The 14,389-nt window shown below is 34.2% G+C and overlaps 1 protein-coding gene across 2 annotated transcripts; it reads left to right on the forward strand.

The window, feature by feature from the left end:
* Positions 1-6,397: 6,397 nt before the first annotated feature.
* On the forward strand, positions 6,398-11,831 carry LOC132632795 (kinesin-like protein KIN-8A). 2 transcript variants are annotated; one of them, XM_060348871.1, is made up of 7 exons: positions 6,398-7,468; positions 8,198-8,471; positions 8,685-8,735; positions 8,827-8,919; positions 9,270-9,635; positions 10,150-10,830; positions 11,258-11,831. In XM_060348871.1, the coding sequence occupies exons 1-7, from the start codon at positions 6,663-6,665 to the stop codon at positions 11,354-11,356; spliced, it is 2,370 nt and encodes a 789-aa protein (XP_060204854.1). In that variant the 5' UTR covers positions 6,398-6,662; the 3' UTR covers positions 11,357-11,831. The 2 variants fall into 2 exon arrangements, with proteins under 2 accessions (XP_060204854.1, XP_060204855.1); XM_060348872.1 differs by having other exon boundaries at positions 6,400-7,468; positions 11,324-11,831.
* The last annotated feature ends 2,558 nt before the right edge of the window (positions 11,832-14,389 follow it).

The following is a 14,389-nucleotide window of genomic DNA, read 5'->3' on the forward strand; positions in this document are numbered from 1 at the left end:
TAGTTTTGATCTTGACAATTATATTTACTATGTGAGAGAAGTGGACAAAGCTTTTCAAATTTGAAAGGACTTGGAGATCTTTCGATGGCGTTGGTTAAATCAAATATGCACAAGACATGGGGACTTGTTTATTTGCTTGTGAAGTTAAGCTTGATATTACCTGTGGCTACTGCAACAGTGGAAAGAGCTTTTTCCTCAATGAAGTTTATTAAAAATGACTTGCGAAGTAGAATTAGTGATGGCTTTTTGAATGATTGTTTAGTTTGTTATATAGAGGATGAAGTATTTGAAAGTGTACCTAATGATGCGATCATTGATCGTTTTCAAAAGATGACAACTCGTCGAGTGCAATTGTAATGATAATGCTTATATTTATGTAGTGTATAAGTAGTTTGTCGCCTTTTTGAATATATTAAATACCGATACTTGTTCGTTAGTTTAACGGTTGTTATACATTAGCTTGAGGTCGTTGTCCTGTCTTATGATTCGAACCCCCAAACTTGAAATCCTGGCTCCGCCTCTGAATACATAGCTAGTCGAATATACAAGAGATATACACTATTATGTATCAAAATGTATCTTTTATTATACATTAATATATATACATTTTCTAGCTACATATTATTTTTGTGGGCATCTATGTATGTCAGTTTCTCAATTTAGAAGGGTCGCAAATTCTTTCTATTGATAAAATATGATCACATCATGAAATATTTATTAAGAGAAGTAAGGTAAAAACACATTATGTCTTAAAGGATAAATAAATTTGAGAAACAAAATTGTTGTATTATAGGTATATTTCTACTATATTAGAAGAGTGGGTTGGATCGTCATCCACCCACTCTTCTAATATATATAAAAAAAATAAGGTGGAGCCCACTCTTCTACAATAGTAGAAATTAAAAAAAATAAGGTGGGGTTCATGTGAACAATTAGGAGATAATTGCAAAAAAAAAAAATGTAGGGTCCACGTGAAGAAGTAGGAGACAATTGCAAAAAAAAAAGACATTTAAATAATGATAATAAGTATAGAAAATGGTAAAGGTACGCTTAGAGAAAATTTAAAAAAGAAAAATTCATGAAAAAATAAATAACGATTTAAATTGAACACAAAAACTACTAAAGAAGTCATAAAACCAAAAGATTTAAAACTTATACCTTTGGGTATAAGTTTAGACACATACGTTTCACACAAATAATGAGGAATAAATCAAGAAGATAAAATATAAACGGTCAAGAACGTACACTCATATTTTCTTAAAATGATGAAGTTGGTCTATACTTAAAAATTTAAGAGTACAACAGATGCTAAGACATAAAAGCGTTTTTTAGTGTTGTTGAGTAGAAAGAGATGATGGCATGAAACTCGGTAAGAGAAGGTATATTTCAAATCTTTCAATTGGAGAACCAAACCAGGAAAGTCATTAATGGGAGAAGCGGATTAAGTAAAATAATTTATTGATATTTTCAATTAATTGAATTATAATACTTTCTATAATAAAAATTTCATAATTATATTACTAAAAGGCAATCTTTTTGTCCTGATTTATATGATATAGTTTGATTAGGCACGAAGTTTAAAAAAGAAAGGAAAGATCTTTGAAACTTATGGTCTAAAATAAGTCATAGATATTTGTGTGGATTTAAATCATTTCATTAAAGGTAAAAGAGGAAGTTTCAAGTTAAATGATTTCTTAACATAAAAATATATCATTTTTTTAAGACAGACTAAAAAGAAAAGTGTGACACTATTTTTTTGTGTTGGGCCCGTGCTAGCACGGGCTTTCATCATCTTATTTTTAAGAAGAAGAACCACCGGTCCGTCACCCCTCCAACACTACCTTGAATTTATTTATTTTTTAATCTTTTCCTAAGGAATATTGTCGCTTTTGATTGGATATTAAGAGATTGTTATTGTTTCAAGTGAATTTTGTAAATTTATAAACTTTGATTTAATATATAAAGCAGTCACCTATTGCAAGTTATAAAATTTACGGAGAAGACTCAAATATGTCATCGAACTATCGGAAATGGCTCATTTATGCCGCTCATCAATAGTTTGGCTCATTTATGTCATCGAACTATCAGAAATGATTCATTTATACCACTCATCAATAGTTTGAGTCATTTATGCCATCGCCCGTTACCAAAATGCCTCATCCATGTCATTTTTCATTAACGCCGGTTTTATAATACTAGATATGACACGTGACCTCCAATTAGAGGTCTATGTCGTTTAATTAAACCATCCCAATTTTAAATCCCAAATTAATAAAAAAATCCGACCCATACACCCTATCCACCCACAACCATAATTTAGTTGGAGGTCACGTGTCATATCTAGTATTGTAAAATCGGCGTTGATGAAAAATGACATGGACGAGTCATTTTGGTAACGGGCGATGGCATAAATGAGCCAAACTATTGATGAGTGGCATAAATGAGTCATTTCCGATAGTTCGATGACATAAATGAGCCAAGCTATTGACGAGTGGCATAAATGAACCATTTCCGATATTTCGATGGTATATTTAAGCCTTTTCCGTAAAATTTATACTGAAGTGGTATTCATCAGAGCCATCGTTACTTCGTTAGTCATTGATCATTAAGGTGTAGTCTCTAAATTTGTGTAAGAATGAATGAATTGAACTAATTATAGAAATGAGAGAATTGTGTTTCTGTCAAAGGGAAAAGGTATTGTTTGGTAAAGATTCTAAAGTGTTTCCAAAATTCAAAACCTACCAAAGTTGAAGATTTGTGAACCTGTTTTCATAATTCATACAACGCCTTTAATTTCAAAACTTATCCAGAAAATATTAACAATATTTTCTGGAAAGAAGTAACCCAAGTACTTATGTTTACTAGGCAAAAGTTTGATTGCCTGAAGACAAAAATTAAAGAGATCGCCCCATTTAAAGGATAAAAGTTAAAAACCAGCCCATTTGAAGGATAACTCATGCAACTTCTTTTGTTGAACTTTTTGAAATATGTTTTTCTGTACTAGTGATGTGCCCAACTCTAAAATGTGATGTCCTCAAAATAGGACCAAGGAAAATTGAGGCCCTGAGTTAGACCTAACTTTTCCTTTTATTTATTTTTCCTGAACTTCCTGTATTTTCTTTTTGGGAAGAGGAAATCGGAGAAGGGGAAAAAGAAGAGAGCAAAAGGAGTCTTGTGTGGTAAACTTGTACCATTGAGCCAAATGCACGTTGGCACTTTTTTTTTTTTTTTTGTGTTTCTATCCTTTTATGCTTTTATTTTTGGCTCAAACGGGAAGTAAATTGTATTAGTAGTATTCAGCACATGAGTTGAATTTTTTTTCAATGCAGGACGTCACGAGTTCCAGCCATGAAAACAGTATTTTGCAGAAATGCGGGGTAAGACTGCGTAAGATAGACCCTTGTGATCCGGTTCTTCCCCAGACCCGTCGCATAGCAAGAGCTTAGCCGTGGCGGAGCCATAAATTTATGTAAGGTTGTTCAAATGTTGACGAGTATATAATTTTTTTCTGGTGAATGAGTGCAACAAAAAATTTTTAACATCATCACTGCACACCCGCCTAAAAATTTATGGTCCATGTGATTTCGCAAGTTATTCTTGATAAATTTCATTGCTAGAAATGATTACATGATCAAATGACAGCAACAACGTACCCAGTGTATGTAATCCCACGAGTGGGGAAGAACAAGAGACATTTCGAGAATGTTACAAAGCGAGAGATAATGATTAATTAATTTTCTTTGGGGAAAAAAAAGGAAAGAGAAAAAAGTTGGATAATTAAAATATTCACTGAACCAATTAAAAAGAAAAGAGAACAAAATAAGTGGTAGCTAACTTGCTATTAGATCTCGTTATCTTCTTTTTAACAATAAGTCTTCTTTTTTTCTAGGAATTAGGAAGGAAAGAAGAAAGACTAAAGGAACTTCAACAAATGAGTCCAACGTAACTCCAAACCAACATAAGAATAAACCAAATCCAAATCATAACTCAAATACAAATAAGTTTAGTCGGAACATGGAAGAAAATAAGTGCAAATACAAATCAACCAAGTCGCTTCAGACATTGTTTGTATGTTTTATTTTAAAGAAAGAAGATGACCAGCGTTTGACGCAAGCTTTAAACTGTGACTATTAGGTAAAATTAAACATTCTTTACCTCTAGGCTATCTATTTCAATTATTTTAAGGGTGTTCAAAATTTAATTTATATTCAGTTAACGATAATATCTAGTCTATATACTAGTACCATTTTCCAGCCAAGGGTGTGCAGGTGACCACTCTTGGCCACGAGTGACGGAGCCACTGGAGCTTAATACACCTGACTACCCTAGAGTTGATAATTTTTAAATATACAGAATCATTTACAGAACCTTTTAGTACAAAGGCGGTGGAGAATTAAAACAGACAATACTATATCTACATGATTAATTACAACATCCATATTTTGCTAGCATGAACGTTATCGTGGTTAGAGACTTAGAGTGCAATAAATGGGTTGGAGGACAAATATAAAATTGCAAAATAAATAGAGAGATCAAAATCATGATTTCAAAATATCATGATCGAATATTAATGATCTTTCTTAATTGAGTTTTATAGGTGTAAATTATTAGATCTCTGAAAGAAAAACGGGAAGAAGAGGTCATGACTTATGAGTAGAAAATGTTAAGCATCTCAAAAGCATGTGCTGGTGCTCATAGTTTAATTGGCCTTCCTAGTTTAATTAAAGTCAGCAAAAGCGTCATAATGAGTTTGGATTATCACCAACAACTCTCTTGGCTTTAGTGAATTGAAAGTCTCAGACACATTTGAACTTGAACCCTTTTAAAATGCTTGAAAGAGAACAAGGATATAGTTCACGCACTAATTTCCCTCGCAACTCCCTCCGGTCCATTTTACTTGTCATGTTTTTCATTTGCACGTCCCTTAAGAAAACAGTAACTAAAAGGTAATTAGGCTAAATTATTCTTATTTATTCTTTGATCTCAATTTAATTGTACTATCTTTCATTAATCTTTCTCCATATTTATTGAGTGGAGGTATAGATGGAAAAGATACTTAATTATATCTTGATTTTCTAAAAATACGACTATTTTTGGACCATTTATGGGATCACATTGGGTTGTTGTTGTTGTTGAACCATCTATTTTTAAGGACGACAAGAAAAATAAACCGGAGGGAATATAAGAAAATGAAGAATTTAGCGCAACTTCTACATTAAATTTGCTCAGTTTGTATTTTGGAAAAATGTGATCAAACTGAAGTATAAACAAAATGAATCATTTAAGGCAGTAATTCCTATACGTCAAAGTTGAGCTGATTATAATCCAGAAACCTCTTTGATATGTGCTCTTGCTATTCATTTTATGGTTTTGAAAATTAAGTTGATACGAAGTTAATTAGGAACAAGTATTACGGAGTATAATGCGCTGTTGAAACTTTTTAACTATTCATTTTTTCATACAAATATGCTACGTTCTAGAAACTCTATTACGTATCTTTTAACAATTCAAACTTTTATACCTAATTCTATTATTCAGTTTGCTCAATCTAATCCAATTAAGTGCAGCATGTGATTTTAGTTATCATAAGTGAATTTGATAAATGAGTGTTTGATACAATGAATAAATTCAGTAAAACATGTTTGCTATAGGTTGAGAATATTTTCTAATGTTCAATGGGTGAGTGAAAAATAATGTATTGAAAAATATTATCTAAGAAATCAATTATAATATTAGAAAATTAGAGAGTCTTTTGATGAATTTGAGCATCAAAGATTAATGATAATGTCAAAGTACTAGTTGGAGCAATTAATATGATATTAAATACTAAGATTTTTGTAAGAAAAATATTAATGATCGTAAGAGAAATAATGTTTCCCCTTAAATGATTTTTTTTTTTTTTTGGTAACTAAACACTAGACTATGAATCTCAGGATATTTTTTATTTTTATTGTTTTGAAAATAAGTTCGGTCATGCATGTCACACGTAAGACTCCATCACACTTGTAGAATGAAGAAAAAGCACACGAAATGCCTTTGACTTGTGGAGTACACACCCAATCATTAACTGGTAACAAGCACTTTAGTTTACGCTAACACGAAGAATACAAAGAAAAATGTTTTTTAACACATTGGTTCTCCTTTTAAGGTCAAAAGGTGAAAAGGTAAAACTAGTTTGTACTTTCATGAAATTTAAGTTAAATTATTCAACCACATAATGTGGTTATCCTCTGTCTTTAATAGGAGTATATTAGGTATCCTAATAAATAAAGGTGAAGATTACCCGTGATGGACCCCAATATTCGTTTATAACGGGCCTTTCACAATCTGACACTTATATGACCGTTACAAGTTACATAATTTTAAAATATTCAAAATTTGGCCCACATTATTTTTGCTTTGAGCAGATGCTTACTCCCTCGCTTTACTGTCAACCGTCGATCTCCCTCAAATCAACGGTTCATGTTTATATCCCCAAATTCATACAGTATCTTGTTGTTTCCCTCTTTCCCAACTTCTCTTTTCTTCTGTTCACCCAATTTAGCTAATTAGCTTCCATTTCATCAATTTCCCATCAAGAATCTTGATTTTTCTTTGAAAGTTCTCAACTTTATTGTGATCCAAACAGTCTTCAAGAATCAGCAAGGGCATGTTTGGATAGAATGCCAGTTTTCACAAGATCTCAGATAATTGATTCTCAGGGAAAGAATGAACACAAAACAAGACCAAGAACAGATCAAGAAGATACCCAAATGGCTAAAAATATGAGAAATCCACACCATGGCTTGAAAGAGAAGATGAAAGCACTTACCCTTTTGTATGAACAGCAAAAACAAGGCTCTGCAGCTCTCAAGAATCAATCTTTTAAACCTGAAGATTCAAGATTTTCATCTCACCCTAGTGTAGACCTTTTAAGTTCAGGTACTAGAAGAGTTGAGAAAGAACAAAAACAATCAAAGCCAATTAGTAATGTTATGAGGGAAAATGTAACAAGAACTTATGTGCCACCACAGCCTTCAGTGGCTGAGGATGGGAAGGAAAATGTCGCGGTGGCGGCTGCTAGAGGTGATAAAATAGTAGGATTTTCATACCCTAAAAGGGCGAATGCGTCGAGTACTGTGGCAAGAAAGCTTTCAATGGGAAGCACAGCAATGCCGCATACGGAGCCTAGGGGAGCTAGAAGGACAGTGAAAGAGAATGTACAACAAGAGTTGGATACCATTTCGGAGAAAGCAAATGATGGTGGTAGTAGAATTCTTGTTTTTGTAAGGTTAAGGCCAATGTCAAGAAAGGAAAGAGAAGGTGGAGCTAGGTGTTGTGTGAAAATTGTGGATGGAAGAGATGTATATCTGACTGAATTCGCCACTGAGAACGACTACCTTAGGCTAAAGAGGCTCAGGGGACGCCATTTCACTTTCGATGCTTCATTTCCTGATACCGCTAATCAGCATGATGTTTATTCCACAACGTGAGTTGGGACAATCTTAACAAGTTTTTGTTGATTTCACTAGTTCATCCATGACTCATTAATCAATAGCACAACAATTGTCAAAATTGTCAATGTTATGAGCCTTTGATGTTAGTGTAGTAGTAACTTGATAGTTTGTGGCTGCAGGGTCATTTGCAGTACCTTTTTAGGTCTAAAAGCTTCAAGATTTGCATTTTAAGAGATGGTATTTGTTCGTTTAAGGCTTGTAACTCTTCTTGAGCAAAAACCAGTTTTTTTGGGCTATAGGAGCACATTTCTGTCTAGCAGATATTTACCTAGTTGTAACTTTTGGTAGAGTGAGTGCTCTCAGTATGGCTTTTTACACTGAACTATTGGAATAAAATGGACCTAAATAGAACGGATGAATATAGAGTATTCGTATGTCAGACCCCAAGTGCTCTCAGTATGGCTTTTTACACTGAACTATTGGAATAAAATGGACCTAAATAGAACGGATGAATATAGAGTATTCGTATGTCAGACCCCAAGTGATTTGGTAACGAGTCATAGGAGATTGATTTAACACAGTGAAAAACTATTTTCTGTATGACATCAACAAAATAGTAAAAGCTTGACAGAATTGTGAGATCTAATAGCTTGTTTGATGAGAGGGGAATTTCTTTTCTTTTCTTTTATTTTCTTGAGGTCAAGCTAAGTCTACTCCTCGTTGTAGATAGAACTGAACATTTGGAATCTTGTATTTTCCAGAACAGCAGAGCTTGTGGAAGCAGTTCTGCAGGGAAGAAATGGTTCTGTGTTTTGCTATGGTGCCACTGGTGCTGGAAAGACATACACAATGCTCGGTACCATTGAGAACCCAGGGGTAATGGTATTAGCAATCAAGGATCTCTTTACCAAGATAAGGCAAAGGAGCTTTGATGGGAATCATGTGGTTCATCTTTCTTATCTAGAGGTCTATAATGAAACAGTGAGAGATTTGCTGTCCCCGGGAAGGCCTCTAGTCCTAAGAGAAGATAAACAGGTATGCGCTTCTTTCTAAAGAATGATCATCCCCAAAAACATTAGTTGCTGATAATGTCCATCCCCTTTGTTTCAGTAATGGATATACTGCATACTGCTCGATAGCATTTTCTTTGTTGCCCCATCTTTTATACTTGTCGAGTAGTAGTTATAGTAGTTCTCTACCAGATTTTTCCAGAAGGATGATCAGATTTTCACGCTGCTTATTATGCAGGGGATAGTGGCAGCAGGGCTTACTCAGTATAGAGCATATTCCACAGATGAAGTATGTATCCTAGTTTTCTTTTTGATTAGTCATAGTAGAGTATTAGTTGCTAAATCAAAGTTATTGACCCGTATTTCTTTTATGAGAACAGGTAATGGCATTGCTCCAACAAGGAAACCTAAACCGAACCACAGAGCCCACCCGCTGCAATGAAACTTCCTCACGCTCTCACGCTATTCTTCAGGTCATTGCAATTTTGGCATTTCCTTTAAGGATAATTACATTTTTAGACTGGATAAAAAGATAATAGCAGCAAATTTATAGGTTGTATATATTAAATATAAATATGCATGTTATATACATATTACATATACACAATATACATATAATATACATAGTATATATACAAAATACACATATAATATACGTAGAATATACATAACCAGTGTATAGGTTTTGTGTATTTTGGGTAGCGCCCGTAATTAATTTCGGCCTACTGGCCAAAAATGAAAAAAAAAAAAAAAACCTTTTGTTAATTCACGCACCATCTCCCCAATTTCTTGACTTTTGTTGAAATTTTTATTCAACACGCAGGTTATGGTAGAATACCGTGTCCAGGATAGTTCAAATAACATTGTAAATCGAGTTGGAAAGCTATCACTAATTGACCTTGCTGGTTCAGAAAGAGCTCTAGCTACTGATCAGAGAACCCTGAGATCACTTGAAGGTGCTAACATAAATAAGTCACTTCTGGCACTGAGCAGCTGCATCAATGCCCTTGTTGAGGGCAAAAAGCACATTCCTTATCGGAATTCTAAGCTCACTCAACTACTCAAGGATTCACTGGGTGGAGCTTGTAACACTGTGATGATTGCCAATATTAGCCCAAGTAATCTTTCATTTGGTGAAACCCAAAATACACTACACTGGGCTGACCGAGCGAAAGAGATACGAACAAAGGTTAGAAAATTCAAAACTACTAATCCACAACTTTGTTTTTAGGCCTGGTTGTCATCAAAAGTAAAATATTTTTAATGGCCATCATGATTTTTTGCATTCACTATGCAGCGACTAGTTTGGAATTATGGTAGTAGAGTTGATTGATTTCTTGTTCAATGTTTACTGTTTCAAATGAATTTATAAATTTAGAAGTTACTAGATAATACTAAATCGCTGGCCCTTTACAGTTCTATTTACTTTCTGCAGCTTACTATGTAATAAGTTGACTTCAAAAGAGGTGTACATTCATTTGCAGTGTGTGTATTGCTACTTATCTTCATTGAAATATCATGAGTTTGAAAAAAGAATGAATAATGTGTTTCTGCAAAATTATTTCCTACTCCATTGTTTTCATCTAATGCCAGAGAAGTCCATATCGACATGCAGTACAAATACGTTAGTTGTGAAGCATCTATAATTTTCAGTATAAGGGATGCATTATCATCCTAATATTATCTCCTTTCACCAAGTGCAGGCTTACGATGCACATGAGGAAATGCAAATGCCTGATTCAGAATCAGATCAGGCCAAGTTATTGCTTGAGCTGCAAAAAGAGAATCGCGAATTGAGAATGCGTTTGGCTTATCAGCAGCAAAAAATAATTACAATCCAGAAGGAAAATTTGGCTGCAAACGCTTCCCCTGCCCCATCTACAGTTTCCTCTATCTTATCACCAGCACCGTCTTCTGCTCAGCCAAATGAAAAATGGAAAGCAAGACCCTCTTTCTTGGCTGGAAATTGTTTTACCCCAGAATCCAAGAGAAAAGGTGCAGATGACACAGTTAGAGATCTAAAAAAGTCGGTTAAGGGATTGGAGGCAGAAATTGAGAGACTGAAGAAGGATCATGCATTGCAGATAAAGCAGAAAGATGATACAATACGTGAGTTGTCACGAAAGAGTGCAAAACCAGCAGGAGGGGCACAAACGGGTGTAAAAAGGATCGTTACAAGGGCAAGCTTGAGGCCCAAGGAAGCACATGATATTGATTTGAAGAGTCCAAGTCATCGTTTTCATTCTCCAGCTCCCACGGCTAAAAAACGCAGCTTCTGGGATATAACAACAGCTAACAGCCCATCGGTTGTCACTTTAAATGGAAGAAAGACAAGAAGCCATATTAATACTGAAACAGCAGCAGCTCCATCCATGCTTCTCCAGGTACATTTTGATATCTTCTACGTTCATTTCTTCAGGCATAATTTCATTTCTTCAACATTCATTTCATATGGCCTAATAATTAGTTCATCAACTCTTTAGTTGCTATATGTTAAATATGGACTTTTGTAAATGAACAGTTGAACAATGGTCCTATTAGACTTAAAACTTTTTAGCATATAGAAAAGGTTTGATGTTTCTAGAAATATGTAACTACCCCTCAATCTCAAGCATGTAAAGTTGTCTATATGAATCCTCACTGTCCATGTCACTCCATTTAAGTCCATCTCAGTGCAATAGTATAAAAACATTAGTCTCTCTGACACTGGAAGCTATCTACATTTTCTACTGGCACAAGAACCAACTTGATAATCATGCTTTAAAGTTTAAAGTGTACCTTTGGGTTTCTTTCTTCTGAAAACTGATGCAGCTTGCATATCCATGTTTCTGGTTTGTGTTCATGTTTGGGCCACATGTTGTAAATTACACCACTCAGCCAGGATTTGCTCGCCAGAATGTAAAGCACTAAAGAAGAGGCAGATCACTTGGGATTTCCAATCTAGCTCTGGTGGCATCAAGCAACATTTGTCATGTGGAGCAAGGCAACAGAGGAGCATTCATTCACTTGTATTAGACAAAAGATTTAACTGTCTAACAGTGATTAAATCTATACAGTAGTTGTTTATGACTTTTTTTCTCTCTCTCTTCCAGATTACTTAGGCTTATTGAGTCATGTTATTAATATTATTTCATTGTTTGTTCTGTTATGAAAAATTTGAAGCACATTTGCTTCAAGTTTCTGTAGATTGTGTGCTTTTCCAAGTTTAAAAAAGTTTCAGGGTTGCCATGTCTTGACCTTGATAAATGTCTTCTAAACTCTACCAGTGGCAACATCTATTTTCGAGTTTGAGTCCTAATTCCCAACATATTATGAACATTAATGGACTGCTTTCGAATGATATCAGGAGATTAGTTTTAATGATTGGAATAACGTCATTCTTGATTGTGTTGTCTATTTGTTAGTTACTTGCATTCTAGGTGAAACAAGGAAAAAACTGGTGACGAAGGTGAATGTCGATCATGTTGTTGAATGAACAATTTTCTTAGAGGGTCCTGAGTATCAAACTTAACTGAAGTGAGTTGTAATTTGGCCACAATAAAATGAGAACAGCACTAGCCAGAAAAAGTTTAAATAGTCCAAAATAAGAAAAGGAGCTTCACATGTAAATTTTAGCTGAAAAAATCCCTGATACTCTTTCAATTCAACTACATGTCAGTTCCAAATACTTGCTCAGAGTTTAAGCAGCCATTAGAATCTTAAATAAGGTCATTTTTCCTCTCTTTCTTTTTGAGAGTTCTTTTAAAGCCCAGACAGACCTAGATAAATATGGGCCAAACACAAGTTTGTTATTCCACAATAGAATAACCATACGAAAAAAGAAGACACAACACCTCTCTGGCTTTGAAGTGAACTACGTAAACTATTGAGAAAAAGCTTTGTCTGAAAAATCCAACCATAAATGAAGTTGATGACTGACTTTTTGATCATAGCATCAGTTTAATTTACTACTATAAGCTTATAAGCAATAAAAGAGAAACCATTTCTCAACTTTTTGGCTATAATCCGACCAAAAATGGTAAGCTGCCTACTACTACCATTCAACGGTTCAAAATGTATGGCCTGAAGACCTTTTTACTTCCTAGTAGATAATGCTGACCTTTGTTAAACACTTAGTCGTGGTCAGTGGTCACCAACCAATAAACTCCTTTCTTTTTCCTTTTTTTCCTTTTCTTTCGCTTATTTTCCTTTTCTTTTGCTTTAAATGTTACTTAGCGTGAAAATATGGCCTTGCTAGATAAGGTCATTTTAGGAGATCACAACCCATTTTCTCTATTAATGTGGGACTTGACACTTCCTCGTATTCCAGAACTGGACTAACATAACACAGGGGTCATCAACATTGAGAAACACAACAAAGCAATCGATAGGTTTAACTCTTATACCATGTGAGGATATGATTCTTGTGTCTAACTCAACCCCAAAAGCTAGATTATGAGAAAATGATTGCTCAAAACCATTAGAGGAGATCCTACTATTTGTCGCAAACTCAGTCCATGACATGTATCGACCGCTTTGGCCTAACTCACAGATTTGTCTCTTGGGCTACGGAATCATTAAGCCCAAAAGGACGTACCGTTTGAACTTGTGTTATGTCTTATAGTAAAGCTTATCTCTTTTTTCTCTCATTCGGATGTGAGATCTTAAAGTGTCATGTAAACCACTTTTTCATAAATTTGCCATCCAAAAAGCCTGTCAGTCCTACTCTAATACCATAACGAGTTAGGCTCAATGGTCATATCTTAACACTAGAGCAAATTTTAACCAGTTAAAGAAAGGATAAAGGGTTATTGTCAAAGACAGAACAATAGATTCAAAGGAATTACAACTTAGAAAGTAATCCAGCTACTATACCAGGTGTAAGAGTTGTTTAACCCATTGACATCATTATGAATAATCTTCCTGTTTTATCCTTTTTTAATGAAAAAAATGGCATTCAGATTAGCTTAATACATTTTGATTATTTCACCAGGTACTTATTACTCCCTCTGTCCCAATTTATGTGGCACTTTTCGCTTCTCGAGATTCAAACTGCATGAACTTTGATCAATATTTTAAGATGGATTTTTTCGCTAAATTGATATGAGAAAAGTTGCAACTTATAATACTTTTCATATAGTTTTCAAATATATAAATTTTAATGTTAAACTATTGACTTAATCTAATCCAATTTAACTTCAAATTTAGTCAAATTGGCTCTCAAAAAAGCGAAAAGTGCCACATAAATTGGGATGGAGGAAGTACTTATCATTAACGCGATAACTCTGCCACTAAAAATTTATTAAGATGAGAAGAAATTACCGAGCACTATTTTTGTATCTGATGAAATTTGAATCCTAATCTCCCATGGTCCGGCGTTATCTCATCTTCTTTTACCTAAATGTCTTGAATGCTCTTTTAACAACGGTTATAATTCCCTGTTGGTCCTACAAAACGAGGCCTGAAGATGTGTAACTAGGCACACCTTTATTTTTGGCGTGGTAAGTGAAAAAACAAGGAAATGTTTTAACAAGATGGTGTATAAGTACTAATAAAAGCAATATTTAACAAGTAGTAACCCAGATGGCCAGATAGATAAAAGGAAATACACTGTATTTTCCTAATGATTGAAGCATTAATAGCAGACTGAAATAATCATAACAATACCCAAAATGATGTTTATACCCTACTTTAAACTGTGTCATATCTTGCTAGGACCTGTGAAATCCTTGAGATTTTGTTAGTATTTTCCTCCTTTATATGTATCAAATTGCAATAGAATTTGCAAATGAGTATACATGATTAGATGGGACATACTGCCAAAAAAATAATCCCTCAGCTATGTTTGAGCTTATCCTCTTTAAAAAATTGATTTGATTAAGTAGAATAGCAACAACTGTTGAAACTTTGAATAATGATAACAACATGATCAAAAGAAAACCTCGGTTACTGTGAAATGTAATC

The sequence above is a fragment of the Lycium barbarum genome, chromosome 3 (genome assembly GCF_019175385.1).
Source record: "Lycium barbarum isolate Lr01 chromosome 3, ASM1917538v2, whole genome shotgun sequence".
NCBI classification, from domain to species: domain Eukaryota; kingdom Viridiplantae; phylum Streptophyta; class Magnoliopsida; order Solanales; family Solanaceae; genus Lycium; species Lycium barbarum.

Excerpts from the sequence above, each read along its gene's own strand:
- LOC132632795 (XM_060348871.1), top strand. The coding sequence starts at position 6,663 with ATGCCAGTTTTCACAAGATCTCAGATAATTGATTCTCAGGGAAAGAAT. Across the intron at positions 9,636-10,149 it reads CGAAAGAGATACGAACAAAG|GCTTACGATGCACATGAGGA; the intron begins GTTAGAAAATTC and ends CACCAAGTGCAG. Across the intron at positions 10,831-11,257 it reads CTCCATCCATGCTTCTCCAG|CTTGCATATCCATGTTTCTG; the intron begins GTACATTTTGAT and ends AAACTGATGCAG.